This window comes from Aspergillus brasiliensis, assembly GCF_001889945.1.
Source record: "Aspergillus brasiliensis CBS 101740 unplaced genomic scaffold ASPBRscaffold_3, whole genome shotgun sequence".
NCBI lineage: Eukaryota > Fungi > Ascomycota > Eurotiomycetes > Eurotiales > Aspergillaceae > Aspergillus > Aspergillus brasiliensis.
The window spans coordinates 1,924,354-1,948,238 of record NW_027137444.1 but is presented as its reverse complement, the minus strand read 5'-3'; the positions used below and the strand labels follow the sequence as shown (position 1 = coordinate 1,948,238).

Below are 23,885 nucleotides of genomic sequence, written 5' to 3'. Positions count from 1 at the left end.
CTTACTCGGAGAAGTCGGAGGACTGTCCTCCATGCGTTGACGGGGCTAGTGTGCAATGACGTCACCCCTACCTACCACAGCCTTAATTCTTTTGAATATCTACCACATTGAAACAATGAAATAATAACGTCTGAAAGAAGGAATAATGTTATCTGTTATGTGGCAAAAGAGAGTAGTCTAGAACATTCATCGACCATCATGACTACTTTTTTATTATCATTATAATACAGGGATAGTATATATCCCTTTCATCATAACATCCAAGGGAACGGCAGTTTCGTACCTGGAAACAAAACAAAGAAAAAGAGCATAATATGGAACGGGAGGGACTCTAACCGAACCAGGCTAGTCATCGCCCGAAGTCCCTCGGAGAATCTCGGAATAGAAGCCGGGTTCTTCCCTTCTCGGTGGGCAAATCTGGGAAAGCCCTAAAACACCGAGTGGCTGGATTGGGTAAGGGGCTTTTGTCTTACTCATTACGGAGTACTCCGTACTAATTCCCTTTACGGAGATAACCATGGCTATTGGCTACTATTATTCGTGGAGGGCTGGGTGGAGTGGGTGAGTGGTGCTGCCCTAGCCCTAGTATTTACTGGGTTCATATTGCTGGATTGATTGGGACTGGTTCAGATAACTACGGACTAGAGAGGGGTAAAACCCCCGTTTGAACTAATTATTTATCCAGTTGAGATGGAGAAATGGAGTTAGTACTAAGTAAGTAAGTAACTACGTAGTATGGATATTCCATCGGGGATTGAATGTGTACATTCCGTAGTATCTACGTGTTAATACTTAGTACTCCGTAGTATGTTGCGGGATTATTTATGTTGGATGGATGATATGGATATTGGTCCACTTGGTATGTTTCTGAATACGGAGTATACCTAAGGAGTAGATAGTATCTATCTTCGCTACCTACTTACTTATCTGGTCGGTAGATAGATATCATTCGTTCAGAATATCTACCATTTACATCGGTTATGGTTGGTTGGTTCGTTGGTCGGTTGGTACTGGTGCCTGAAATTCATCCCGGATCAATCAATCAATCAATCAGAACCAGTTACTACTACTACTACTATCTGAAATTTAGATCCATCCATCAACCCTACCACTTACTCAATGTCTCAATCGCACCAAAACTATACTAACTACTGACACAAAGTACGAGGTAATGTCTCAAGTATATCCCGAGTCTACCCGCGATATGCGCCCTGAATAAGAAGGCAAGTTCAGCGAAGGAAAAAAAAAAAAAAGCTAATTCCATCCTGGGCTGAACTTTGTTGTGTTCTTGGCTTGGATCTGCGTGGATTGGCGCTTCTTAGTTCTTAGTTCTTAGCTTTCTTGGTATACAAAGTGGAAGTACTACGTAGATATTTAGTAGGGTGGGATGGGATGTGGGGTAAATTATGAGTGATTGAGGGATTAATGGGAAGGGAGGAAGAGGAATTGGGGTAGTTAGTTAGTGAACTTAGTGGTGTGGATGGACGCATGGATGGAGATGAGTTGATTGAGGGGAGTTGTTGTGTAGTACTGTAGTACTAGTAGTAGTGTGAAGGGTGATCGTCGGCATGTGTTTACTGTGCCAAAGTTTGAAAAGATGATGATCATGATCATGATAGTCGAAGTTCAGTATAGTGGTGGTGGTAGTTTTAGACGAGGTGTGGTGTATACTTTCTCCGCAGTATTGCAATCACGAGATTAACTACGAAGTAACTATCCTTATTAGACGAGGATATATATTCTTCAAGCGTTTAGATCCCTCAGTATCTTCATACAATTAAATTCCACCAATTCACTATATACTACCTCGATAATCTGTAGACTATGCGAATATATATTTGATTTACTGCTCCGTAATGTCCACAAAATATATATCACATCCACTCACCGGCACTACTACTCCCACTGCACCAACATGCAACCCTGCTATATTGTATATGTACAATGCAGGGCAGAAACCTTAACCCCCAATTGCAGAGGTTATATCATCGTGCAGAGACATGCAGATATATATCATGTATGGGGAATATAAGGTGTGTATGTGTATGTGTGTATAGCTTGGATAGTCAGTATCCATGGATAACCTGGTTACTGCCACCCCGCAGTGCATATCTCTGTAAGGATGTGACTATTGTGCAGATCTGAATGTGATTGAATGTGATAGTGGAACAAGGCTGAGGTCCATGTGTTGCGCGATGCATCGAGGTTGGATTAGGGATATACAGTTTACTACTATACTACTGCTACACTATAGAAGTGGATGATAAGAGACTCATGACGTATTAAATTCAATTCTGCAACAATCATGCCATAAGACCAAACGCCTTCCCTCCATTTCCGCCCGTATGTACACATTTCGAAACGCCAAACTGAAAGAGAAGAAACCAAAGATATCAACAGATATCATATTCACGCGCGCGGACGCATCCTCCGAGGCACTGGCGTCGACCCAGCGTTGATCTTCAGCAGGTTGGTCTTCGCGCTACTGCTGCGCAGTGATGTCTTGATGCTGTCGCTTGCAGGTTTCGACGGCGTCGCCGGGACCCGCCTCGGCGACTTGGGGGTTAGCTTCTTGCGCTGCCCGGCCGTGCTCGCGCTGTTCTCGCTGTTCTCGCTGCTCGACGACGGAGAGGACAGGGAATCATTGCTGACGGCTTTGGGTGCTCCGGGACCCAGCCGGCGCACGCGCCGCGTCCGAGGCGTTGCAGTAGCGGGTGCAGTAGCCGCTGCATCGGCGCGATCCTCCCCACCACTCTTCTGCGCCATTTGAGACCGCGTTGTTCGGCTACTGGCTGCCTTTCTTTTCTCGGGGCTTTTGCCCTTGCTTCCGCTCGCAACGTCATGCTCCTCACCCTTGGCTGCTGCCTCTGATCCGTCCTCGAACTGCACCAGTTCCTCGTCGTTCCACGACACATGCTTCTTCGCCGTTTTGTGTGGTCGCTCCGACAGGTCTCCCGTCGTGTCACCATCGGTGCAAGGGGCGGTGCCGGCCTTTTTCCCCGACTCTGGCGACTTGCGTGTGAGACCCTGCAAAACGAACTTCGGTGCCAGTGCATTGCCCTTGTTCAGTCGCGTGTTGCGCCGCGTCGTAAGGGCCAGCTCCTGGGCTTCGGTGCGCTGCAAGAAGACGAATTCTGTGCCCTTGGCACGGCGCAGTGACAGGGTGTTGCGTACTGCAGCCGCAGCGGTGATGGTCGTCAACAGGTTGGAAGAGCGAGCGGTGCGAGGCCGAGTGCTGCGTCGAGGGCTGGATGGCTGCGGGCTGGCCTCATCTTTCTCCTTGGTAGGCGACGGTTGAGGCTTTTGCGGTGAGGGCGAATTGGTATCAAGGTCCTCCAGCGCGCGGCGCGCCGGTGGCGTAGGAGACGCAACAACAACCGACACCTCCGCCTCAGACTTTTCTGGCTCCGGGGCGGCCATAGCGGCTGCTTTGGCCTCGCGCTTGGCTTTGGCTTTGGACAAGAAGTTGTTGAGTAGCTCAGTATCTTCTCCGCCCAATGAGCTTCGGAGTGCCGACCGAACGAGCGTTGACTCCTGCTCAGTCGTTAATTCCTGCACAGGCGCGGCGACCGTAGCCGCCGCCGCTTCCTCGAGGGATTCCCCGTCGACAGGCACAGTGGGTGCTTCGTCGGTGTGCACTTCACCGATCAACGTAGGTACCGTGTTATCATCATGGTCGGCATCCTCCGGAGTCGTAGGTTCCTCTTCACTTGCGTCGGAGAGATGCACAGCCGGCTGTTCGACGTCTTCGCGGGTTCTTAAATCTGGGGTACCGACCACGATGCCACCAACCACCAGCGGCGACTGGCCATGTAGCGAGCTGCCATAGGCTGCGTCGGACGCCAGCTTAGTGGGGGTTTCCGGAATCGGGTTGGGGCATTCGTCCGTATCGGCAGGGTTCTCGAGCTCCTCCTCCAACGTCGACGTGGGCATTTCCTGGTCGTTCTTCACATCGTCACACGACTCATCTAGTTGTAGGCTGTCGTATTCAACCGGCTCATCGGGGATGTCGACAAAGTCACTGTAGATGAGGGGGAGTTTGCCTAGGGCCGTTAGCCTATACTTCTGGGTAACCTCCTAGAGCACAGGCTGGAGAACTCACGTCGCCGCCCATTGGCTTCGGATTCCCATTGCGTCTCCAAGAATGAGCGCCCGCGCAAACCCTCTTCCAAGTCGTCCGCTTCCAGAGCAAAACATCTGCGCTTGACACCGCGACGGAGGCCGGGGTTCCGCGACGTATTAATTTCCAAATGCAGGTCGTCATCAACTGTATGACGCTCTGCCGCAATCAATTGCTGCAGAGCTTTCATGCTGTTGAATGAGGTTCGAAAGCGCTTCCAGACCTTACGCGACTTGCCGCGGGCGCGGAACGCGGTCGACGGTTTGCGTTCCCAGGGGCGGGGGGCTGTTCTGGTAGCCTTGACCGGGGTAAATCTGAATCTGTCTTCTTGGGAGAAGGTGGTCCGTAAATGTGGAGGGCTGTAAAGAGGATAAAATGTTAGTGAGGCTATAATAAGGCATCGATCACCGCTCAACGGTGTTTATGGGAGAACTGGCGATGGTGGGAGAAAAGGGGCCGCAACATGGCGGGTGGCGCAACAATCTCCCACATCGAGCTCCAAACAGACAGCGGACCTTTAGGCCGTCCAAAGAGAAGGTTGAACTCACCATGCCTGGAATGTGTCGGAAGGACAGACAAAGTCCGCCATCTTCATGGTGAATCCGCGGCGGAATGTGTGTCCGGCGCTGACGTCAAGCGAGACACGGAAGGAAGGCTTGAAGCCGGTAGATAGTGAATTTGCAGAACGTAATGAGATAAATTACCGGGCCTCTGTGAGATAAAAGGATGATACTTAATAGCGATAGAGCGTAACACAGAATATACAAACGCGGGCAGGATGATGGAGGAGAGTGAAGTGGATTTGCTGTTGTGGTCCGGTCGCCGTTTGTCCCGTTGCCCTGCCAACCATCAGAGTTATAGGCAGAATTACCCTCATCTCCGCTATCTGCAGATTAACACCATCTTATTTGGACGTTCAGAATATTGATGATTGGCCAATATCTAATAGACTCCATACACTTGATTCCATTTAAACATCCTTAGCCTAGCTATCTATATATCGACCATCTAGTAAACCCAGGGCAGGATTCTCCACCGGACCGCCCGTCGGTACTTTCCCCAGTCTTCGCCATACTTTGCCTCACACATAGCATCATCTCTGCGTTCCCGATGCATCAATAGGACTGCAAAGTACAGTACATAGAAATACGTGAAGATTATACCCCAGCCTTGGGCTTCACCCTGGACGACCTGGCGCCCGTCCATCATCTGAAAGCTCTGCGAGGCAGCCACAACACTCCCTGCCGGAAGCACCAGATATCCTGCCATCCCCGTGGGCAAACTAAAGGGTAATGCTTGAAGCCAGTCCCCAAAATAGTTGATATGCCGAGACATCCCCCACCATCCAGCTGTGAGCAGTCTAGTACCGCGCTTGGTCTGAATATATGACAGGCCTGCCACACTCGGGTCGTTGGGGTGCGTGCGGAACATGTGCTTCTGATCGTTGGCGGCCCGGAAGATGTACAATCCCAGGGCAAAGACGGCGCTCACAGCGGCGACGTTGAACCATCCCAGCTGCAGCGGGTAGACAGACAAATACCGACATTGTGTTGAGTATAAGAAGGGCACCCAGGCGAGATCACCAAAGGAGAGCATGAATCCCATGCCGTCATTGGTGATATCCATCATAGTCAGGAGACCTGGCTCATTATAATGGCTGTTCAGCACGTAAAATCCCTGCAAGAAGGTGATCAACAGGATACTGTCAGAGACGTAGCCGTAGGTGCGATACTGTTTCGCGACAAAGGCAAGATCAAGCAGGATCCAGCCCGTCAAGCCAGGATACATCTCGCACCAGGTCTTGATGTCGATCTCTCCAAAGAGTGGAAGAGTGACACGGGGGTTCAATTCCCGGCCAATGTAGAAATCGTAGATAACATTTCCTGTCTTTCCGCCGGCTGCTAGTTCGCGGAGATCCTTATTGGGGTAATTGGTGTTCACGCTGAAGCTGCGGATGTAGAGGAAGGTGGCGAGAGCATATGATATCAATAGATTGGCCGTCAAGATTTGCACATAGTGATCCGCGATATACGTCCACATAGGAAAGTCGGCGCCTTTCAAGTAGGTGCCGATCGCGGAGACAGCAAACACAACAACGCTGGTCGAGAATGCTATAGGAGTCGTGGTCAGCGCAGTCCTGAACCGACAAAGATAGCAGCCTGGGGTATAGGTCTATATATTTACCATTCATGCGGTACTCGAGCGGACGGCCGTGATGGACCAGTTTCGTTCCATGAACCTTTTGCGCCGGGAGAAGTCTCCAGAGAAGTAAGACACAGGCATAGTATGCCAGCACTGCACCTATCACTTTCCAGTCAAAGAGTTCCCAAATTCCACCTTCAGGCCACTCGGTCTCCGCGGTCCATTTCTCCCAAGTCAAGGTGCGAGGGCTCAGGAGCGAAGGTACAGGACAGCCCGATACATCATTACAGCTGAAGGCAAAGAAGTACAGGAGTAAAGGCAGGCCCAATGTAATGGCAGCGGCTCCTAGACTACCGGCATTTTAGTCAATATTGTCAAGGCCAAGGGGTCCGGGGTAGGCGCATGCTTACGGTCCGCCAAACTCGTACTCGACCACCGTAGAGGCAGCCATTGCAACAATGATATCTCCGGATAGGCGTAATCAGCCGCCAAAAGTATTGATGTCCTCGAATTTCTTCATTTTTCACTGCAGAATCAAGGTTTCCCTTTATAGTCTCACAAAGTACTGAGCAGGCGACAGTTGAATTCCCCATCGGGACTAGCGGCACGGGGCCGGGAACGCAGAGGCCGGCGTGATATCATCTTGGCGACCAGCAGTCCATCCACATTCTCTCCGATTACAGAAAGACTCAGAGCAAGTGGTTCACAGCCATGGCGGAGTATTGGAAATCAGCGGTAGGCAGAAACTTTCTTCCTCTTCCCGTGTCTCACTACTGACTTCAATACAGCCCAAGTTTTGGTGCAAGCAATGCAAGATCTTCATTCGCGATACCGCCTTCGAAAAGTCTCAACATGAGGCTACGGCCAAACACCAGGGCAATCTGAAGCGCTTCCTTCGCGACATCCATCGGAGCAATGAACAACAACAACGCGAAACACAGAGAGCAAAGAATGAGGTTGAGCGACTGCGCCAGACCGTGGCCGGGTCCGCGGATGGGAAAGACGGGGATGCTGCGCCCTGGAAACGTGCGCCCGCACCGGCGCCCAAACCTCAGGAGCGACCTGTTTCTTTGGAAGAAAGAAAGCGACAAATGGCACAACTCGCCGAGATGGGTATAGCTATCCCGGAAGAATATCGCAGTGAGATGGCTTTGGCCGGAGAATGGCAGACGGTGTCGGAGAAAGTCGTCCAATCTGCGGAGGAATTAAAAGCCAGTCAATCGCTAGGGGTACGCAAACGGAAACATGAAGAGCGGGACGAGGAGGAAGAGGAGGCGAAACAGGAAGCTGAACGATTCGTCAGCAAGGCTTGGGGCTCTCGGACACGAGTGTATCCGGGCGCCCAAGAGGACACTGATCTCGACGCGCTTTTGGAGTCTACAAAAGATATCAAAAAGGGAAAACCTTCAGCTTCTGCGGAGCCGGCGCCGGAGGCAGAGCCTGAGAAGGCATCGGACTCCGCCAAGGGTCAGTTCCTGCCGGTCAAACCGGAAGGGGATGCAGCAGCTCCTGAGACCGGTGAGCCGTCTCAGGTCAAGCAAGAGAGCGAGACTGCCCCCTCGGCTCCCGAGACAAAGGAGGAGCCAGAGGATACCCCAGCTACAGGGGTAGTTTTCAAAAAGCGTAAGGCTAAGGTCATGAGAAAATAACGGGCAAACATCACAGCATACGTTTCACGAAACTGCAGGAAGCTGTTACGTGTCGGGGGTGCTCATCAATGCTCCAGTGAAATATTGTCTGGCAATGCATCATCACGTTAGCGAGTGAAACTGCTTGATTACCGTGTGCCAGGACGGCTGGGATCTAGCAAAAACTGCTGAACAGGATGGATAGGAATGCATTTACGATCCCAGGGCTAGATCGTGTTTAGGAACCGGAAGCCGAACATCACGCAGATTGCTGAATCTGGCGTCTACAGAATTACAGGTGTGGAACCTGAAGCTGGATATCAAGAACGGCTGGCCCGAGTTGTGCACAGACGTGAGGCCGGCGATGGGCTGCTTCCATCGGGGTACGCGCCAACGTCAACAAGGCTGATTGCAGGGACTGATGTTGATATCGACAGCATGTAAGAGAAAGGCATTACCCGCCAGAAAGATGCAAGTAGATCTGCCGATTACTTATCTCATAGAACTCATTAGAAGACCAGCTGAGGCTACCTCAAGGCTTGTAAGATCATAAAAGCAGGTAGCCAGACGGGATGATAATGAAGCTATTTGAGACTCTATAAGGTCATGTAGTCTGTTATCGACATTATCAATCAGTATAAATTTAAATAGCTTCACAATAATAATTGCAATGAATGCTGTTGTTGAAAGATGTGCAGCCATTCATGGTTGTCGGGTTGAGTTGCCACTGGCTGGTTCCCTTTTTTTTTCGCTGCCGATGGGAATTTGGCGCAAAACTGGCAAGCGTTGGCAAAAGTCCGGGGGAGAAAAGAGAGTCTTCAAGCGGGCCCGAAGCTCTTCTCTCTTTCTTTCTCTTTTGCGGGCGCAACAACAATTTTAATCGCAATCCCAGCTCCAACCCCCACCCCTGATGCGGAGACTGTCTGGTGCCGAATTGCGTGTTTTGGTGCTATAGTCATTCGGCTCGCTTCTTTTCGCTTATCTGGCCCAGTGCATGGTAAGTTAACGAGAGCTTCTTTCCCATTTGCCTGCCCCGATCTGCCTGCCTCCCGAAACGCGCCCGCCCAACTCCGCTGCCTTCCCTGGGAGATCTGGCCGCTCGCACAGGAGTCAACGCTCGCAGGAATGCAGAGAAGATCCTGGATGGTCGTTGGATGCTACGAGATGGCGACTGTCAGTGGTGGTTGCGCCGTTGAAGTGCCACGTTTGGGCGACATGGCGGGATTTCCCTAACGGTCGCATTCAACGTCACCTGGGTTCCGATACCAGCATTGTCATCGGATCTGCAGATTTCGAGAAAGATCATCTTGCAGACTGCTCCGTTGGATTCCTGGTCATCGACTCACGAGTCGTGGCCTATGAAACGCCTCCGATGCGCGGTCAAGCCGTGGAGCATCAACAGCAGTTCACTCCGTCGCGGCCATGCGCAAACCCAGACGCCGGAACCGTTGACTGTCCCTTACATTCACAGCCAGATAACACTTCGGGCGGCAGTTGCGGTGCTTTGAGGGTGCATAGAATTTCTGGGCCGAGGTCTGGTCACTAACACGCCTGTCTTTCTAGACTAGAGAAAATAGCACCTCGCGATCGTTGCACCCCTGCAAGTTCTTTCAGCCGCAGACTTCTACGTGTCCTCGACAAGGCTTCGTCTACAGTCGGTTGAATACCTCTTCAACATTCATTCATCCAGTTTTCTTGAGCTCTCACGTGAAAGTAATTCACCATCGAGATGGCCGACACCGCAGAGCCGCCGAACAACACGTCGGGCGAGCCGCCTAACCCGGCTCCTGAATCGACCGACATACCATCTGTTGAGACCACGCAGCCGACCACGACAGACAATACCCTTCCACCGACGGACAATTCTCTTCCACCGACGGAAAATTCTCTTCCACCGACAGACAATTCTCTCCCGCCGATAGACACATCTCTGCCCCCGATCGATTCTACTATGCCGGCTATGGACGATCACTTACCCAGCCTTGATCATTCGCTGCCCCCGATAGATGCGACAATACCCTCCTTGCCGCCCATTGACACCTCGCTGCCACCACTGGACACTACACTGCCGGCTGTAGATGGGCATCTGCCGGGCGGGGAGCCTGACTTTTCCTTTCCCGACACCAAGTCGTTGACCAACGAGGGTCATGGGTCGGAGCCTACGCATTCAGGGCCAGGAACCTCTAGCTTTGATTTTGGCGAGCAATCTGGACAGTCATCTACACCTGCTCCTACGTATCAGTCTCCCGTGAATGGCACCCCGCTGCACCAGCCAGCCCAGCAACAGTCGCAACCACTGCAGCACCAGCACCAGCCGCAGCAGCAGCAGCAGACAACGCCGGGTCAGACCCCCCAACCGCAGCTGCCATATCATCAGCAATATGCGCAGCAACCGCAGCATTCACCCTCCCATCAGCATACACCGGCGCCACAACATACACCGTCGCAGCAGCCTCAACAACATGCGCTGGGACAGCCACAGCCACACCAGTATCAGCAGCCGCAGCAAGGATCGGACATGTACCACAACCACCAGAGTCATTCCCCCTCGATGAATGCGCCTTCGATGCAGTCCTTGGATCATCATGCCGTTTCGGGACAATCGTCGCAGATTCCTCAGGCACCTATTGGCTCACCGATGCCATCCAATATGCCTCCGATGCCATCGGTGGGCCAGTACATGACGGGCTACCCTACCAATGTCGGACAGATGGGCATGAACGCAAATGCGCAGATGCGCTATCAGTTACCAGGCGATCCCAACAAGCTGTTGTCGGGCGGGCGGCATAAGAAGGAGGTGAAACGTCGGACGAAGACGGGATGTCTCACCTGTCGTAAGCGGAGAATCAAGGTACGTACCAGCAAAATATGACAGGAGAAAATACGACCCCTCAGCAAATAATGAGATGGGATTGGAGGGAGAGAAAGGGGGATGGATGCAGGTGGAAAGGCAGTGTAGGCGGGGAGCGAGAAGGAGGAATGGCGGAAGGGCGGGCATTTCGCTTGTGCAGCAGCAACCCCGCCGGTCGCTTGTTGTTGTTTGCGCCCACTCGCCTATCGCTGCTCCCCGCCCTGCTGAGCTGCCATTTTTCGCTGCCATCCCTCGACTTTCCTTCCTTCCTGCTTATTATTTTGACTTCATTACTCCTCAAGCTCTAGCAGACATCTCTCTGTCAGCTGTGTTTTGCCACTGACCGTTTTTCTTAGTGTGACGAAGGTCATCCTGTCTGCCGCAACTGTGTCAAGAGCAAGCGTGAATGCTTAGGTTACGACCCCGTGTTTAAGCAACAACCCACGCCTTCGGCCATCCAACCGGCTCCCAATCCTCATCCTTCCTTGGTGGTCAATCCTCAGGATCCCTCCACCTCGTATCCCGCTGCGCCTCCGGGTTACATGCCAGCTGCGTCTCAACCGTTTGCTCCGTCTGAGTCGCCTGCTCCGCCGAGTGAGCGCTACGATTACGGCACTGCAATTGACCCATCGCTGGACGTGAACAACAACAACAATATGGCTAGCATTCAGCATGCCGTGGAGGGAGGTCTGCAGCCCACAGTCAATCCCGCCATGACCAGCACCAGTGGTACCCCGTCAGAGCCGACCAACGTCAGGTGTAAGTATCCTCCAGGTGTGTTTTTGAGGTACACCGGTTAACTGTGAGCAGTAAAACAAGTTCAGATCAGCGATCTTCTCGCACTACGCGGCATTCCGCCTCCCCCCCCTCACCCGATCACCTCCCTCCCGCCAAACCGTTTGGAAGAAATTCAGGCGGTCTTCCTGGCAACGTACGCTCCCGCCATTGACAAGTTCTTTGAGACTCGGTGGTTCCAGGAAAAGGCATTGACACATCTGCTGGCCAACGCGCAGCTCATGGCTGAGTACTCCGCGTTGATCGATGCGTTCAACGACCCCAACCTAGGCGATCCCAATGTGCTCGCTCGGTTGGAGAGCTTCGAGGCGTCGGTCGTCTGGAGCTCCATGACTTTGTGTCGCCATGTGATGAATGTCTCGACCGGCACTCAACCAGAATTCGATCTTCTCGCTGCTGCTAAGCGGTTGGATGTCATTGAAGCGATGATCACGGGGGAACACCTGGACTCGAACCCGCTGGCGCAGTTCCCCACGCGGGAGCCAGCGGCCAACCCTCCTTTGTTGCCCGATCAGCTGACGCAACGGTCGTTGGATTTCTGGAGCGCGATCGGACACTTCTTGACGCTGCACGACAACGAAGCCAGCTCGGCCAAGGAGATCGATGACACGCTCGCACGCTGCCGGACACTGCTGGATACCTTTGAGAACCGTGACGTGATCTACTCGATTGCAATTGCTCGGCATCTGGGTCAGCGGTGGGCGGACTTCCCGCGCAGCTTCCCGCAACCGATCACGACGAACGAGAAGGATGCGGGAGCGAAGCTGTACGTGGCGCAGAAGTTCCTCGAGCAGGAAGCGGGCGGCAAAGGCACCACGCAGGTGATCAAGCGCATATGCGGCATGGTGGTTCGGTCCTGGATTGTCTCGCGGGAGTAGATCCGAGCCGGCTTGCATGCACTGACGATATCTATTTGCGACCTGTAATATGAAAAAGCGATTGGCGACTACCTTTGACGATGTTTAACTAGATTTTTTTTTTTCTTTTCTCTTTCTTCCTTCCTTACTTTGCTTTGCTCGTTCATTGTTGCCAGCTTATTGTTCAATTCCCCCAACATTGGCCCCTATTGGTTGGAACCGGTTGGTGGGCCATATGCTTCTCTCTCACTCGGACTGCGGAAATACGGGAAGCCGTCGCATCACAACTCCGGAGTTGATTCGCTTCAGTTTCGCTGCAGCTGGATGGCAGTTATCATGGCGTTATCACGGCTGCATTGTTGAAAAGGTGGTGGTTTTCATTCTTGTCGATTATCTATATCATGGCTCAATTCGCTTGCTTGAATGGGGATGCCCTGACAAGTTGCGAGCCCTTTTTTTGCAGAAGAATGAATAATGAAATCTTGTATATATGTATTTGCAATTGGCACCATCTATCGTAGTCTAGACGTATGTACAATAGCATGAAACTCATAGATCCGCCTGCTCTGGGATCGGACTCTTCAGGGTGCCCGTCTCCAGCGCCATGCGGACATTCTCAATCGCCCACTCCTCCATACTAGTTTGTGTCTGCAGCCATTAGCATCATTGTTACCTACATAATGTTATGGTCAGGAAATAGTAGGAACACTCACCTCGACAGTCCAAGTACCCATATGCGGCACCAGCAAGACATTGGGATTGCGGACCAAACCCGGATGCACCGTCGGCTCTTCCTCAAAGACATCCAGCCCAGCCGAATACACCTTTCCACTATCAAGAGCCTGCACGAGCGCATCCTCATCCATAACCGCACCGCGAGCCGTATTGACCACTACCACCCCATCCTTCATCTTGGCGAACTCGGCCGTGCTGATAATGTGGCGGGTGTGTTTCTTTCACAGTCAGCATATACCCCAAACAACCCAACAAGGATAGGTATGGACTTACATTCAGCGGCAAATTCAAACTAACCACATCACTCTCCGCCAACAACTCATCAAACGTGACATACCTCGCCCCATCCGCCAACTCCTCACTCAACTGTCTCCGATTATGATAAATCACCTTCATCCCAAACGCCTCGGCCTTCTTCTTCAAATTCCTCCCAATCCCACCCATCCCCAAGATCCCCAGCACTTTACCCTGCGGATCATGTCCCAGACGCGGCGCCGGCTGACCCCGCCACTTGCCCTCGCGGAGGGCATGCATACCCGCGTTGAAGTTTCTCAGTGCCCCGATGATCAGAAACATGTTGACGTCGGCCGTCGCGTCGTCCACGGCTGTTGGGACGTTTGAGATGCGGATTGGTGTGGGCTGTCGTGCGCTGCATGCGTGCGGGTCGATTTGGTCGTAGCCGGCTCCTATACCACCATTTATCCAGTATCAGTATACAGGTTTGTTCCAACCATCCTCATTGTCCGGAGGGGTTTATATTTTCGTGTAGGGGATAGCGCATACCACAATGAGCCATATACACCAACGACTTGGGCAGCGCATTGACGAGTTCCTCATCAATCAGACCGGTGATCTTCACGCTGTCAAAGGTGCGGTATGCGGCGATGACGCCGTCCAGGGCGCCGGATTGGCATTCTTGGATGAATTCGGCGCGGTTGGTGGCCTTGGGGCGGATTAGGTCGGCGATGTCGGAGAGGGAGGACCACGTTTTGTGGGCGCTGTAGTAGTAGTAGTCTTGTTAGTGTGTATTCTGTGGTTGTGGTTGGTAACTAGTGTTTGGAGGGGTATTGTTGTGGTGGTGCGGGGAATGATGATGATGTGATTGATGTGTGTGAAGGTAGCTGTAGACGTACTGGATGATGTCTCCTAGGAGGAGAACCTTTGGTTTGGGGTCGCTGGAGCCCATTGTGTTTGTATACTGATTGATTATGGTCTTTGTTAGAGAGTAGAGGGTGAAGTGAAGGTGGGTGAGGTAACTACTTGAGAGCGATGGAGGATTCGTGGGGGTGCCAAAGAAGATGCTCGGGCGGTTATATACCGAGTGGGGGTGGGACTCCACGAGGAATTCGTGGACGGAATTGACTTACCGGTACTTAGAGTACGGAGAATAAGACTGCAAATAGATGCCAGATAGGAGAAGAAAGAATTAGAGAGGAATGAAGGAGTAAGTCAATAAGAGACAGATAGGGATACCCCCACGGCCCCGCTCCCGTTATCGAATGTACACTTCGGCTTCATCTCCGGTTGGTGCGATGCACAGTATACAGAGACATCAATGGCTACAAGGATGACGGAGTGAGTCATACGAAGCTCTCTCATGATACAGACTAGCTACTAAACTACTGAGGACTAGGGTGCGCCCTCCACTAACACGCGGGTCCAGTCGAACTTCCTCCATCGCTTTTGAAAGCCAGACACCCGCCGATCTCCACCGCGATGCCAGCGTCCCTGCCGCTTAATCACATCCGGCGCCAGATCCAGCATTCCTCCGATGACTTCTCGGGCGAAAAGATCCCCCCGAGGCCAGCGGTTCTCGTCCTCCACCACATGGCCCAGTCCGCCGTCCAGCTCAAACCAGACATGGAAGTAGGGCATTTCCCGCGCAATCGACCGTCGGAACGCGCTCCGTCCCATGCCTTGTTTGGATTTGGCAAGAGTGTCGATCAGCTTGCGGTGCTGCGACCACTCTGAGTCCGAGGAGAGGATGGCCTCTTTGAAGAAGGCCGGAGAGGTCTCTCCTAGGCTGTAGGGCAGAGGGACTACTTCCATCGCTGCGTGTCGCTTCCGATGCGGTTGAGCCGCGTTCTCGTAGAAGATCACATCGCGGCCCTGCTCATGGTACATGCGAGTCAGACTCTTCATGAAGTTGCGAATTTCCTCCCACTCGTCGTCATCGCATTCGAGCAGGTTCGTGCGGTGCTGGATGGGAACAATAGTGGCACAGCCCTCGTTGAGCTCGGGTTCCGTGGGAAGAGTGAGGAAGACCCGTGTTGCTAATGCCACGACGGGTGCAACGGGCGGCGTATTCGTGTCTTCATGGTGGCAGAGAGGACAGTTGTCGAGAATGCGATTCATCTTCTGCAGCTCGTTGATGGTGATGTTCTTGATGTCGATCTCAGACCGGTGCACCCGTTTGGCCAGCTTGGAGGCATTGTCGTCCATGTATTCCAGGTCATTCTGTGTTACGTTAGCATGCATTCAGAAAGTTAATGCGCAGAATACTCACCTCAAACTTGGAGTCTTTGGCGATGCGCTCCGCCATCCGCCGTCCGTCCCCTCCAAACTGTCCGCGAGTGCGACGCTCTTCCTGAACCATGTCCTCGATTGTCATTTCGTCATTCTCCTCCACCTTGCCACGTTCACGGCCGCGCCGGTTCTCAACCGCCTTCACTTCGTTCCGGCTGCCAGCCAGCATCCGGTTCTCCATGACGCCGAGAACCACCACATCGGATTCTTTCCGGTTGGACATGGCCGCTGCCGCTGCATTATAGCGCTCCTCAAGTTCGGCTGCATCTGGCGCGCCCTTGAGCTTGGCCTTCATCATTTGGGCCTTCAATCGGTTGAGAGCCGTCAGATCCAGATGTTGTGTTGTGTTTGACGGTGGCACCGTTTCCATTGGCTTGCCTTGACCTTGGGCATCATGCTCCTTGCCAGGACTGCGGAGGTTTTCATGAGGATCGCGGTGCACACCCTCCTCCAACTTTCTCTCCTGGAAGAGTTCCCCCGTAGGCTTCTCTTTGCCCACGTAACCTTCACCGTAGCGTTCGCGGCGGTCCAATTCTGCTTCCTCCTCCCGTGCATCATCGAACGAGCGTAGGTCTCCAAATCGGTTCACAGCAACCTCCTCGACAGTTTTTCCAGTCTCTTCCGCCTCCCGGTAGACGGCCTTGAGCCTAGTCATTCTCCACTGAGCACCAGTATCACCAAACGTATAGTCAACCTCATGCTGGGCTGGTTGTTCTTCGATCTCTTCCAGCACTTTGCCCTCCTTTAGATCGCGTAAATGGGTATTGAGCTCCCTGCTGTGGATTTTCAACTCAAAGTCCGCCTGGAGCATCTTCGCCTTCGGTTCCTCCTCCAAGCGCGTCGTATTGCGCCGCTGAACGTAGTCGACATCGAGTCCGTCCGGCTGCATCCAAGCATCTCTCTTCATGCGCGTAGGCTCCTCCTGCACGACTTCCTCCACCGGGGCAGGCGCGTCTGCTTCTTCGTCTCTGCTGTCGCGGTGTCGGCGCTTGTGTGCATGGTCACGATCATCTCCATGGTCGGTCGAATGGCGCGATCGCTTATGACGGTGGCCGTCGTCCTCGCTGCGCCGTGACTCACGGCGTCTCTCATGGTCGCGCTCTCTCGACCTGGACGAGCGGTGACGGCGGTGGTGGTGTCTGCGCTCTCGGCTGCGATCGCGGTCATGGTCACGGTCGCGGTCGCGGTCGCGGTGATGGCGATGCCGACTCCTGTCGCTCTTCTCGCGTCTTTGTTCCTGCTCCTCCGCTAGCGATTTTTCGAAATCCTCGAGTGTCATTGTGATGGTTGAGCTGCTGAGGAAAGAGAATGAAAGATGAAGCGAGGAAAAGGCTGCGGACGGAATGACGTCTGGGCGGTCCAGACTCCACCGGAGCCGATCTCTCCATCCCCGCGACGAACATTTTCTCTTTTCTTCGGGCTCCCCGCTTCACTTGTTCGCCGTCAACACCATCCTATCGGACTTGTTCTGAAGAGCTTGTCGGGCTTCACATAATATATCGTCGAGTTTGATAGCTTCATCATCATCAATCCTTCAGCATGGCGCAATCACCCGTGGCCGTCGTCTGCGTCGGCATGGCAGGTATGCCGATACTGCTCCCATCTCAATATTATCATCTCTGACAAGCTCGCTATCTAGGCTCCGGCAAGACAACCTTTATGCAGAGAATCAACTCGCATCTTCACTCGAAGAAGACGGTCCCTTACGTACTGAACCTGGACCCCGCCGTTTACTCCGTTCCTTTCGAGAGCAACATCGATATCCGCGACTCCATCAACTACAGAGAAGTCATGAAGCAGTACAACCTCGGCCCTAACGGTGGTATTCTCACCTCCCTCAACTTGTTCGCTACGAAAGTCGACCAGATCATCGCCCTATTGGAGAAGCGCACCGCCCCAAACCCGAGCAACCCCTCCGCCAAGCCCATCGAGCACATCCTCGTCGACACTCCCGGGCAGATCGAAGTCTTCGTATGGAGCGCATCTGGAAGCATCCTGCTCGAAACCCTGGCCTCTTCCTTCCCTACCGTCATCGCATATGTCATTGATACCCCCCGCACCAGCTCCACCAGCACCTTCATGAGCAACATGCTCTACGCCTGCAGTATCTTGTACAAGACCAAGCTGCCGATGATTCTGGTCTTCAACAAGACCGACGTGCAGGATGCCGAGTTTGCCAAGGAATGGATGTCCGATTTTGATGCGTTCCAGCAGGCGCTGCGGGAAGAAGAAGAGTCGGGTGCGTTTGGTGCAGAGGGCGGAGCTGGTGGCTTCGGCGCTGGAAGTGGATACATGGGATCGCTACTGAACAGCATGAGCTTGATGTTGGAGGAGTTCTATCGTCATTTGAACGTTGTTGGCGTGAGCTCCATGACCGGTGATGGTATCGATGAGTTCTTCGCGGCTGTAGAAGAGAAGCGCCAGGAATTCGAGCGCGACTACAAGCCTGAGCTGGAGCGCAAGAAGAAGGAGCGCGAGGAGACCAAGGCTGCACAACGGGAGCTGGAGCTGGGCAAGCTGATGAAGGATATGAGCGTCTCCGGTTCTGGTCGTCGGCGCAAGGATGAAGCTGAGACCGTCAGTGAGGCGGAAGAAGAGGCAGAAGATGCGGCTGGCCAGGGAGACGAGTTCGACGATGACGATTCCGATGAGGATGGATATAGTGCTCCCCCGGCGGGTAACGATGAAGGACTGTCACAGCGGTACAAGGATGCGCTGGCAGATCAGGCTGGTCCTTCGGATGCGGATCACAGTTTCGCCAGATACTTGCGCAAGAGCAACATCAACTAGGATCTGGGGGCGGTCTCGCGGGATATGCATTCTGACTACATATATTGGTGTATGAAGGCGTTAAAATTGGCTTTATATCATGAATAAATGATTAGATTTAATTAAAAGCATACGGTTCGATTGATAGATCTGCGGACGTCGTATATGGCAAGCACGTAGTAGATAGACACCGATGAACCAGAACATTGAATATATCTCAATTGACTATCTAGCTATAATGAATTTGCAATCCGTCAATGGGTTTAAGGACTGTCAAATGATGAGGAAATGCATGCCGCTGCATACCAAATAGCCTGTTGATCTTGAAATTTGGTTCTACCGATGCGGATTGGGGCACCAACATCACTCACGAGATCAGTCAAACATCGTAACACAACCAACACCTCAATCCATTCAGCCAATCAATATTCCCTACATTCAATGAAACCTGGATTGAATAGTAAAAGCAACGGTTCCTGGATTGCTGCACTGGATGAGTCAGCCGCAGATCTGCCAGCCCGGAATGAATGACATCATGGGCGCCTGAGCTAGCAATGACCTCACGAACTCTGCCTTATAAGACAGGATCTCTAGGCAGTAGCTTGCTGTTTTTCTCAATTGCTGGTTTCTCTGCTCAATATCAACACCAACTCTCACATCACAATCTATCAAAAACCACAAGTAGATATACATTTGACCTACAACCATGGACGTAAGTTCAATCGATCCCCTCCATAGCATCACAACACTAACACCACCAACAGGTATTCTACGCCTACACCTACTCAACAGCGGGCTGGCTCTCCCTACAGAGCGTTGCGCTGATCGCCGTGCCCGAAATGATGACCACAATGCTCGAGCAAGAGAGCAGACAGCCATCCTGTACCTACACCTCCCCTCTCCCTCCACCTTACCACTTTCAAATCTAACAGAAGATGAAATACAGCAATCGAAACCTACCTCTCCCGCTGCCTCGGCATGGGCCTCCTCACCATCGCCATCCTAACCGTCATGCTCACGGGTTCCATTCCCCTCACGGCCTCCATCACCGACCCCGTGACAACCGACGACTCCGATCCCAAGGCGCCCTACGCCGTGCCCACGATGCAAGTGACCACCGTTTACCATTTCATTGCGGCCGGGTATGCGTACGCCTGGTTCGCGGATAAGGGCCAGTTGGCGTTTGGGGTGGGAATGGTGGTGTCTGGGGCGCTGGCTTCGTTGGGTATTTGGTGTGCGCTGTTTGCGAGCAGTAATGGGAAGATTAGTCGGAAGACTGGGGCGGATAAAAGGACCACGGGGTTTCCGTTCAAGAATAGGGAGGCGGAGAAGAAGCATGGGAAGGGGTTGTAAGTCTTTGTTGTGATGATGTGGGTGTGGGTGAATGAATGGGGTTATTGAGTGTTGTGTTGTGTTGATGTGATGGCTGCATGGGATATGTTTAGATATGATTGGGAAGATATGTATGCATTATCTGCATAGTGCTAGTATTGCACCAAAGAACAGAGATATTATGTGATTGTTTAATCAGGACTATCAGTAGCTGAATGGGTAGCAGTAAGTAGACAGCCATCACAGACTGCACCCTGAACCACAAAAATAAGGACGCGTACATACCACAAATCTCCCTCACCAATCAAAGCCAAGCCATCAGATACGTCTAAAAAAGTCCGCATCCTATCAACGGGGCATACCAGCTCTGATATACCCTCCAGAATCATAATCCCATCACGCTAAACCCAATATGCACGAACATTTCAGATATCTGATTGGTTCACTCGCTAATGACATCATAGGGGCCATACGCTATACCCTTTTCGACATGGTGCGATATCTATATCTCAGAATAGATCCTTCGATAGGGTCTGTTTTCACGGTGAGAATTGGAGAAATTGGCAATGGAGGGGGTATAAAGAGGGTGAGAAGGATGTGAGAAAAGAGGAAGAGAAGCAGAGCTCTATTCTTTCGTTTTTAATTCAGTTACTGTCCTTGAATTCTTTCTATACACTTGTCAGTCACTCGTTACGCTCATATTTCTTCTACTACTATCTTCAACTACTATATTACTACATACCCAAGAGGGTTATTACTACAACTGAACTATTTTCATTTACTATATAGTACTAATTGAAGTACAAAGCAGTATGTCTTCCACCAACCCACCCTATCCACCACCTCTAACCTTTACCTCTCAACAGTTCCCAATATCCTCCCTCCTCTACGAGAAAACAATCAAAATGGTCTACATCGCCAAAGAAGCCATCATCTTCTTCGTCATCCTCGGCTGCGTGGCAGTTACTATCTTTGGATACTCCATCCACTATCTCATGACCAATGGGTTCTACGGTTCCGAGAGGAACCTCGATTTCCCTCCGGAGCAGCGGATATACATGCGGCAGTTACGACTGAGGGATTTGCATTGGATGGCGAGAGATCATGGGGTGAAGTTTGCGAGTAATACGTCGCCGGTGTAGGTGTTGTCTTGGTATGGATGAATGTGGGTTGCTTTTTGGGTTATGGTAGCATGCATGTGTGATGGGATATGGATGGCGTTTGGGTGGGCTTGGAGTTATATCTTATTGCTTGTTTAGTTCTATGTTGGGGTTTAGATAGATTGTTATACCATTGTTTACTAGGCGTGGTGTACATGTTGAACTATGCTCATATAACGATTCAGCGTTATCATCAACTACATAAAAAGACGTTTTAGTAGATGCCAAATGAAGCGTGTGTTCATCATTATTCTCTGTGATAATGTGCATTATTCAAGATCTATCACTGCGTGACTGTAATAGGTGTGTCTGTCTGTTTGAAGACTACTAGTAACTACTTCCTGTCTCATTGCTCAGTCTACGGCGTTGGATGCATAACGCCGCATACCTAAATACTATAAAAGCGTCAGCTCGGAGATACCAAACTTAGTACAACCAAAAGTATCGATTCCATCTCATGGAAAGGTCTGGTAGCAAGCCATGCAACGACGGTCACTCCACCTAGACTTATGGATAACGGGTAGTCTGCCAACTCATACTGGACGGACCTATATCCTCGACATTACCCATTTTCGTGATGATCAACTGTTCTTCCACCCATATCATCAATTCATCTACAGCGAGCCCAGGTCATACTTCCCAAAGAATAACCGCTAAGCTGCATATACAAAGTAACTATTAGACACAAAGAAACACCATGTGATGAGCGAGCATATGCAACTAGCCGAAGATAATGCTCGACCGCCGTAACGCTCCCACATCTAGAACCCCTTCCCTCCGTGGGAAACTGCTCTCCAATAGAGAATATATCAGAACACTCACTCACAACCAATCCCAATTTCCCATCAAAATGCCACCAAGCAAGTCCCCCCTAACCCACCACCCAACGAGTACTAACCACCTCACCACCCCAGACCCCACCCCAATCATAATATCCGGCCCCTCCGGCGTCGGCAAAGGCACCCTAATCCACAAGCTGATCACCACCCACCCCAACATTTTCTCCCTCACCATCTCACACACCACGCGCGCACCCCGCGCCAACGAAATCCATGGTATGGACTACTTCTTCGTCGACGACGCCACATTCAACGCATCTCCTTTCACAGGGAGAGTTCATCGAACACGCCATATTCAGCGGACACCAGTACGGCACGAGCAGGAGAGCCATTGCGGATATAATGGATAGGGGGCTGGTTGCTATCCTGGATATTGATGTGCAGGGGGTGAGACAGATAAAATCGGGGTCCTCGGGGGTGGAGGCGCGGTGTGTGTTTATTAGGCCGCCGAGCTTGGAGGTCCTGGAGGAGAGGTTGAGGGGGAGGGGGACGGAGAGGGATGAGGATGTCAGGAGGAGGTTGGAGAGGGCGAGGAGGGAGATTGAGGAGGTTGTTCAGAGTGAGGGTGGGTTGTATGATAGGGTTATTGTGAATGATGATTTGGAGAGGGCGTTTGAGGAGTTGGAGAGGTGGGTATTTGGGAGGGAGTAGTTGGTATACTATGTTAGATGAGGGGAGGTGGTAGTATAGAGTATGCTGCTGGGAGCTGCTAGCTATTGTGGCTGTTATGGCTTCCATTTAGAAGTAGCTCTTAGAACTATATACTGATATTGCTAGCGTTTATTGTAGTTATTAGGGCTGGATTAAGGTAAAAAAGAGACAGCTCTGCATACGGACCATTGCTTCTTTGACTGAACGCTAGCATATCATCAATGTGAAACATGACCTTCGTTCTACCTTCAAAGCTCTTATTGTGCCATGACCATTCGATTTGATAGCTGTAACTTCATAAGATCAGCTAAGATCCTCGCCTCTATTAGTCAAGGAACTTGATTCAGATCCTTCTTTGAACTTGAATTTAAGAAATACCGCCCTCTTCACCAAAAAGAAAGGGAGAAGTAGCAATTTAAGATGCAATGAAACTCGTATCTCATGCTCATAACTCATGCATACACACTCACCCCAAATCACAGAAACAGGACTAAAAAAGAAACCACAACTCCCCAAACACCACCGCTATACCCACACAATGCAAGATTCACCCTCAGAATAACTTGGCCTCAACATCCCTCTCATCAAACGGATCCCCGAATTCATCTACTCGTCCAGTAATTAGCACATCTCATCCCTCTCCACCCCAACCACTCAGGAACAACTATCATCACATACCCAGATTGAAATCCTGATCAATCACATACTCCATCGCGCGCTGATACTCCTCCTCCGCCCGTTTATTCATCCACGCCGCGCCCGGCGCATCCATCTGCTGTACCTGCTGCTGCTGCTGCTGTTGCTGTACCTCTTGACTGGCCTGCGTCGCGAGCGGGGAGTCAATGAGGCTCTGGTTGAAGGACATCTGGCTCTGCGTGTTCAGAGTAGCGGTTTGTGTTTGTGAGCCGGGCGGAGAGAGTTCTGAGCCGCCGAAGATAGGAGGACGCGGGTTGACGAGCTTGTTGGTTGGGGTGCGGGTACCCGGGTGGGAGTCTTCGGAGAGGCCGTGAGAGGATTCGGGGGAAGAGGCCATTTGGGAGTCGCCGTCTGGGTCTGTTATGGTTAATGAATGAGCTGCGTGAGAGTTGGTGGACGGGTGGTGAGTAGTGGGGAAATAGGTGGAGGTTGGTTGTAAGATGTAGCGGGAACTGTGTAGAGTAGTTGGGAACGAACCGGTAGCCATGGTATATGAAATTATCAAACCAGTCAATCAATCAAGCAATAGACGAAGCAAAACCAACAAAGCGAGACAGTTTGTCGATTGCAGTTGTGATCGAACTGGAGGATCGGGGATAAGGTGAGGTTCGACGATCTTAACTAAGCACAAGGCGGCAACCGCCATTTTCCTCCGCTTTTCTAACTCCTCTTCCAACTAGACGATTTTCTTCCCCTCGTCTTGCTTACCCCTCGGTCATTCTCTCCTTGAAACTAAGCCACCTGGCTGATCCATTGGACGTGTTCTTTTTGGTTTACTCTTTAG

General features: G+C 51.7%; 10 protein-coding genes across 10 annotated transcripts; 6 read left to right on the top strand and 4 right to left on the bottom strand.

Moving 5' to 3' along the window:
* Nucleotides 1-2,208: 2,208 nt before the first annotated feature.
* On the bottom strand, nucleotides 2,209-6,801 carry ASPBRDRAFT_73086 (uncharacterized protein). Its single transcript, XM_067629200.1, has 7 exons — nucleotides 6,673-6,801; nucleotides 6,305-6,612; nucleotides 5,206-6,231; nucleotides 4,825-4,829; nucleotides 4,669-4,775; nucleotides 4,103-4,479; nucleotides 2,209-4,043 (listed from the first exon to the last, which is right to left on the bottom strand). Exons 1-7 carry the CDS (start codon nucleotides 6,711-6,713, stop codon nucleotides 2,410-2,412), a joined length of 3,498 nt encoding a protein of 1,165 aa, XP_067482055.1. The 5' UTR covers nucleotides 6,714-6,801; the 3' UTR covers nucleotides 2,209-2,409.
* Nucleotides 6,763-7,911, top strand: ASPBRDRAFT_193498 (putative formin binding protein; the record flags this gene model as incomplete). Its single annotated transcript, XM_067620628.1, has 2 exons — nucleotides 6,763-6,801; nucleotides 7,051-7,911. The coding sequence occupies 2 exons, from the start codon at nucleotides 6,763-6,765 to the stop codon at nucleotides 7,909-7,911; spliced, it is 900 nt and encodes a 299-aa protein (XP_067482054.1).
* A 1,708-nt stretch (nucleotides 7,912-9,619) lies between these two features.
* Nucleotides 9,620-12,414, top strand: ASPBRDRAFT_120620 (putative C6 finger domain protein; the record flags this gene model as incomplete). Its single annotated transcript, XM_067617364.1, has 3 exons — nucleotides 9,620-10,741; nucleotides 11,098-11,500; nucleotides 11,552-12,414. The coding sequence occupies 3 exons, from the start codon at nucleotides 9,620-9,622 to the stop codon at nucleotides 12,412-12,414; spliced, it is 2,388 nt and encodes a 795-aa protein (XP_067482053.1).
* Nucleotides 12,415-12,865: 451 nt separating this feature from the next.
* On the bottom strand, nucleotides 12,866-14,397 carry ASPBRDRAFT_40013 (D-mandelate dehydrogenase-like dehydrogenase). The gene is made up of 5 exons (XM_067624260.1): nucleotides 14,262-14,397; nucleotides 13,912-14,126; nucleotides 13,402-13,814; nucleotides 13,107-13,346; nucleotides 12,866-13,041 (listed from the first exon to the last, which is right to left on the bottom strand). The coding sequence occupies exons 1-5, from the start codon at nucleotides 14,312-14,314 to the stop codon at nucleotides 12,943-12,945; spliced, it is 1,020 nt and encodes a 339-aa protein (XP_067482052.1). The 5' UTR covers nucleotides 14,315-14,397; the 3' UTR covers nucleotides 12,866-12,942.
* Nucleotides 14,398-14,610: 213 nt separating this feature from the next.
* Nucleotides 14,611-16,989, bottom strand: ASPBRDRAFT_40011 (putative cell cycle control protein (Cwf19)). Its single transcript, XM_067624259.1, has 2 exons — nucleotides 15,635-16,989; nucleotides 14,611-15,585 (listed from the first exon to the last, which is right to left on the bottom strand). Exons 1-2 carry the CDS (start codon nucleotides 16,931-16,933, stop codon nucleotides 14,758-14,760), a joined length of 2,127 nt encoding a protein of 708 aa, XP_067482051.1. The 5' UTR covers nucleotides 16,934-16,989; the 3' UTR covers nucleotides 14,611-14,757.
* A 204-nt stretch (nucleotides 16,990-17,193) lies between these two features.
* Nucleotides 17,194-18,444, top strand: ASPBRDRAFT_52806 (putative ATP binding protein; the record flags this gene model as incomplete). The annotated part of the gene is made up of 2 exons (XM_067626950.1): nucleotides 17,194-17,236; nucleotides 17,294-18,444. 2 exons carry the CDS (start codon nucleotides 17,194-17,196, stop codon nucleotides 18,442-18,444), a joined length of 1,194 nt encoding a protein of 397 aa, XP_067482050.1.
* A 583-nt stretch (nucleotides 18,445-19,027) lies between these two features.
* ASPBRDRAFT_40009 (uncharacterized protein) lies at nucleotides 19,028-19,933 on the top strand. The gene is made up of 3 exons (XM_067624258.1): nucleotides 19,028-19,135; nucleotides 19,188-19,305; nucleotides 19,370-19,933. The coding sequence occupies exons 1-3, from the start codon at nucleotides 19,130-19,132 to the stop codon at nucleotides 19,774-19,776; spliced, it is 531 nt and encodes a 176-aa protein (XP_067482049.1). The 5' UTR covers nucleotides 19,028-19,129; the 3' UTR covers nucleotides 19,777-19,933.
* A 722-nt stretch (nucleotides 19,934-20,655) lies between these two features.
* ASPBRDRAFT_40006 (uncharacterized protein) lies at nucleotides 20,656-21,086 on the top strand (the record flags this gene model as incomplete). Its single annotated transcript, XM_067624255.1, has 1 exon — nucleotides 20,656-21,086. A coding segment is annotated over exon 1 (221 nt), but the record flags the coding sequence as incomplete, so codon positions are not given.
* Nucleotides 21,087-21,765: 679 nt separating this feature from the next.
* Nucleotides 21,766-22,405, top strand: ASPBRDRAFT_52805 (guanylate kinase; the record flags this gene model as incomplete). The annotated part of the gene is made up of 2 exons (XM_067626949.1): nucleotides 21,766-21,987; nucleotides 22,025-22,405. The coding sequence occupies 2 exons, from the start codon at nucleotides 21,766-21,768 to the stop codon at nucleotides 22,403-22,405; spliced, it is 603 nt and encodes a 200-aa protein (XP_067482047.1).
* Nucleotides 22,406-22,725: 320 nt separating this feature from the next.
* ASPBRDRAFT_462532 (uncharacterized protein) lies at nucleotides 22,726-23,688 on the bottom strand. Its single transcript, XM_067625593.1, has 3 exons — nucleotides 23,579-23,688; nucleotides 23,084-23,458; nucleotides 22,726-23,011 (listed from the first exon to the last, which is right to left on the bottom strand). Exons 1-3 carry the CDS (start codon nucleotides 23,586-23,588, stop codon nucleotides 22,959-22,961), a joined length of 438 nt encoding a protein of 145 aa, XP_067482046.1. The 5' UTR covers nucleotides 23,589-23,688; the 3' UTR covers nucleotides 22,726-22,958.
* Nucleotides 23,689-23,885: the final 197 nt, after the last annotated feature.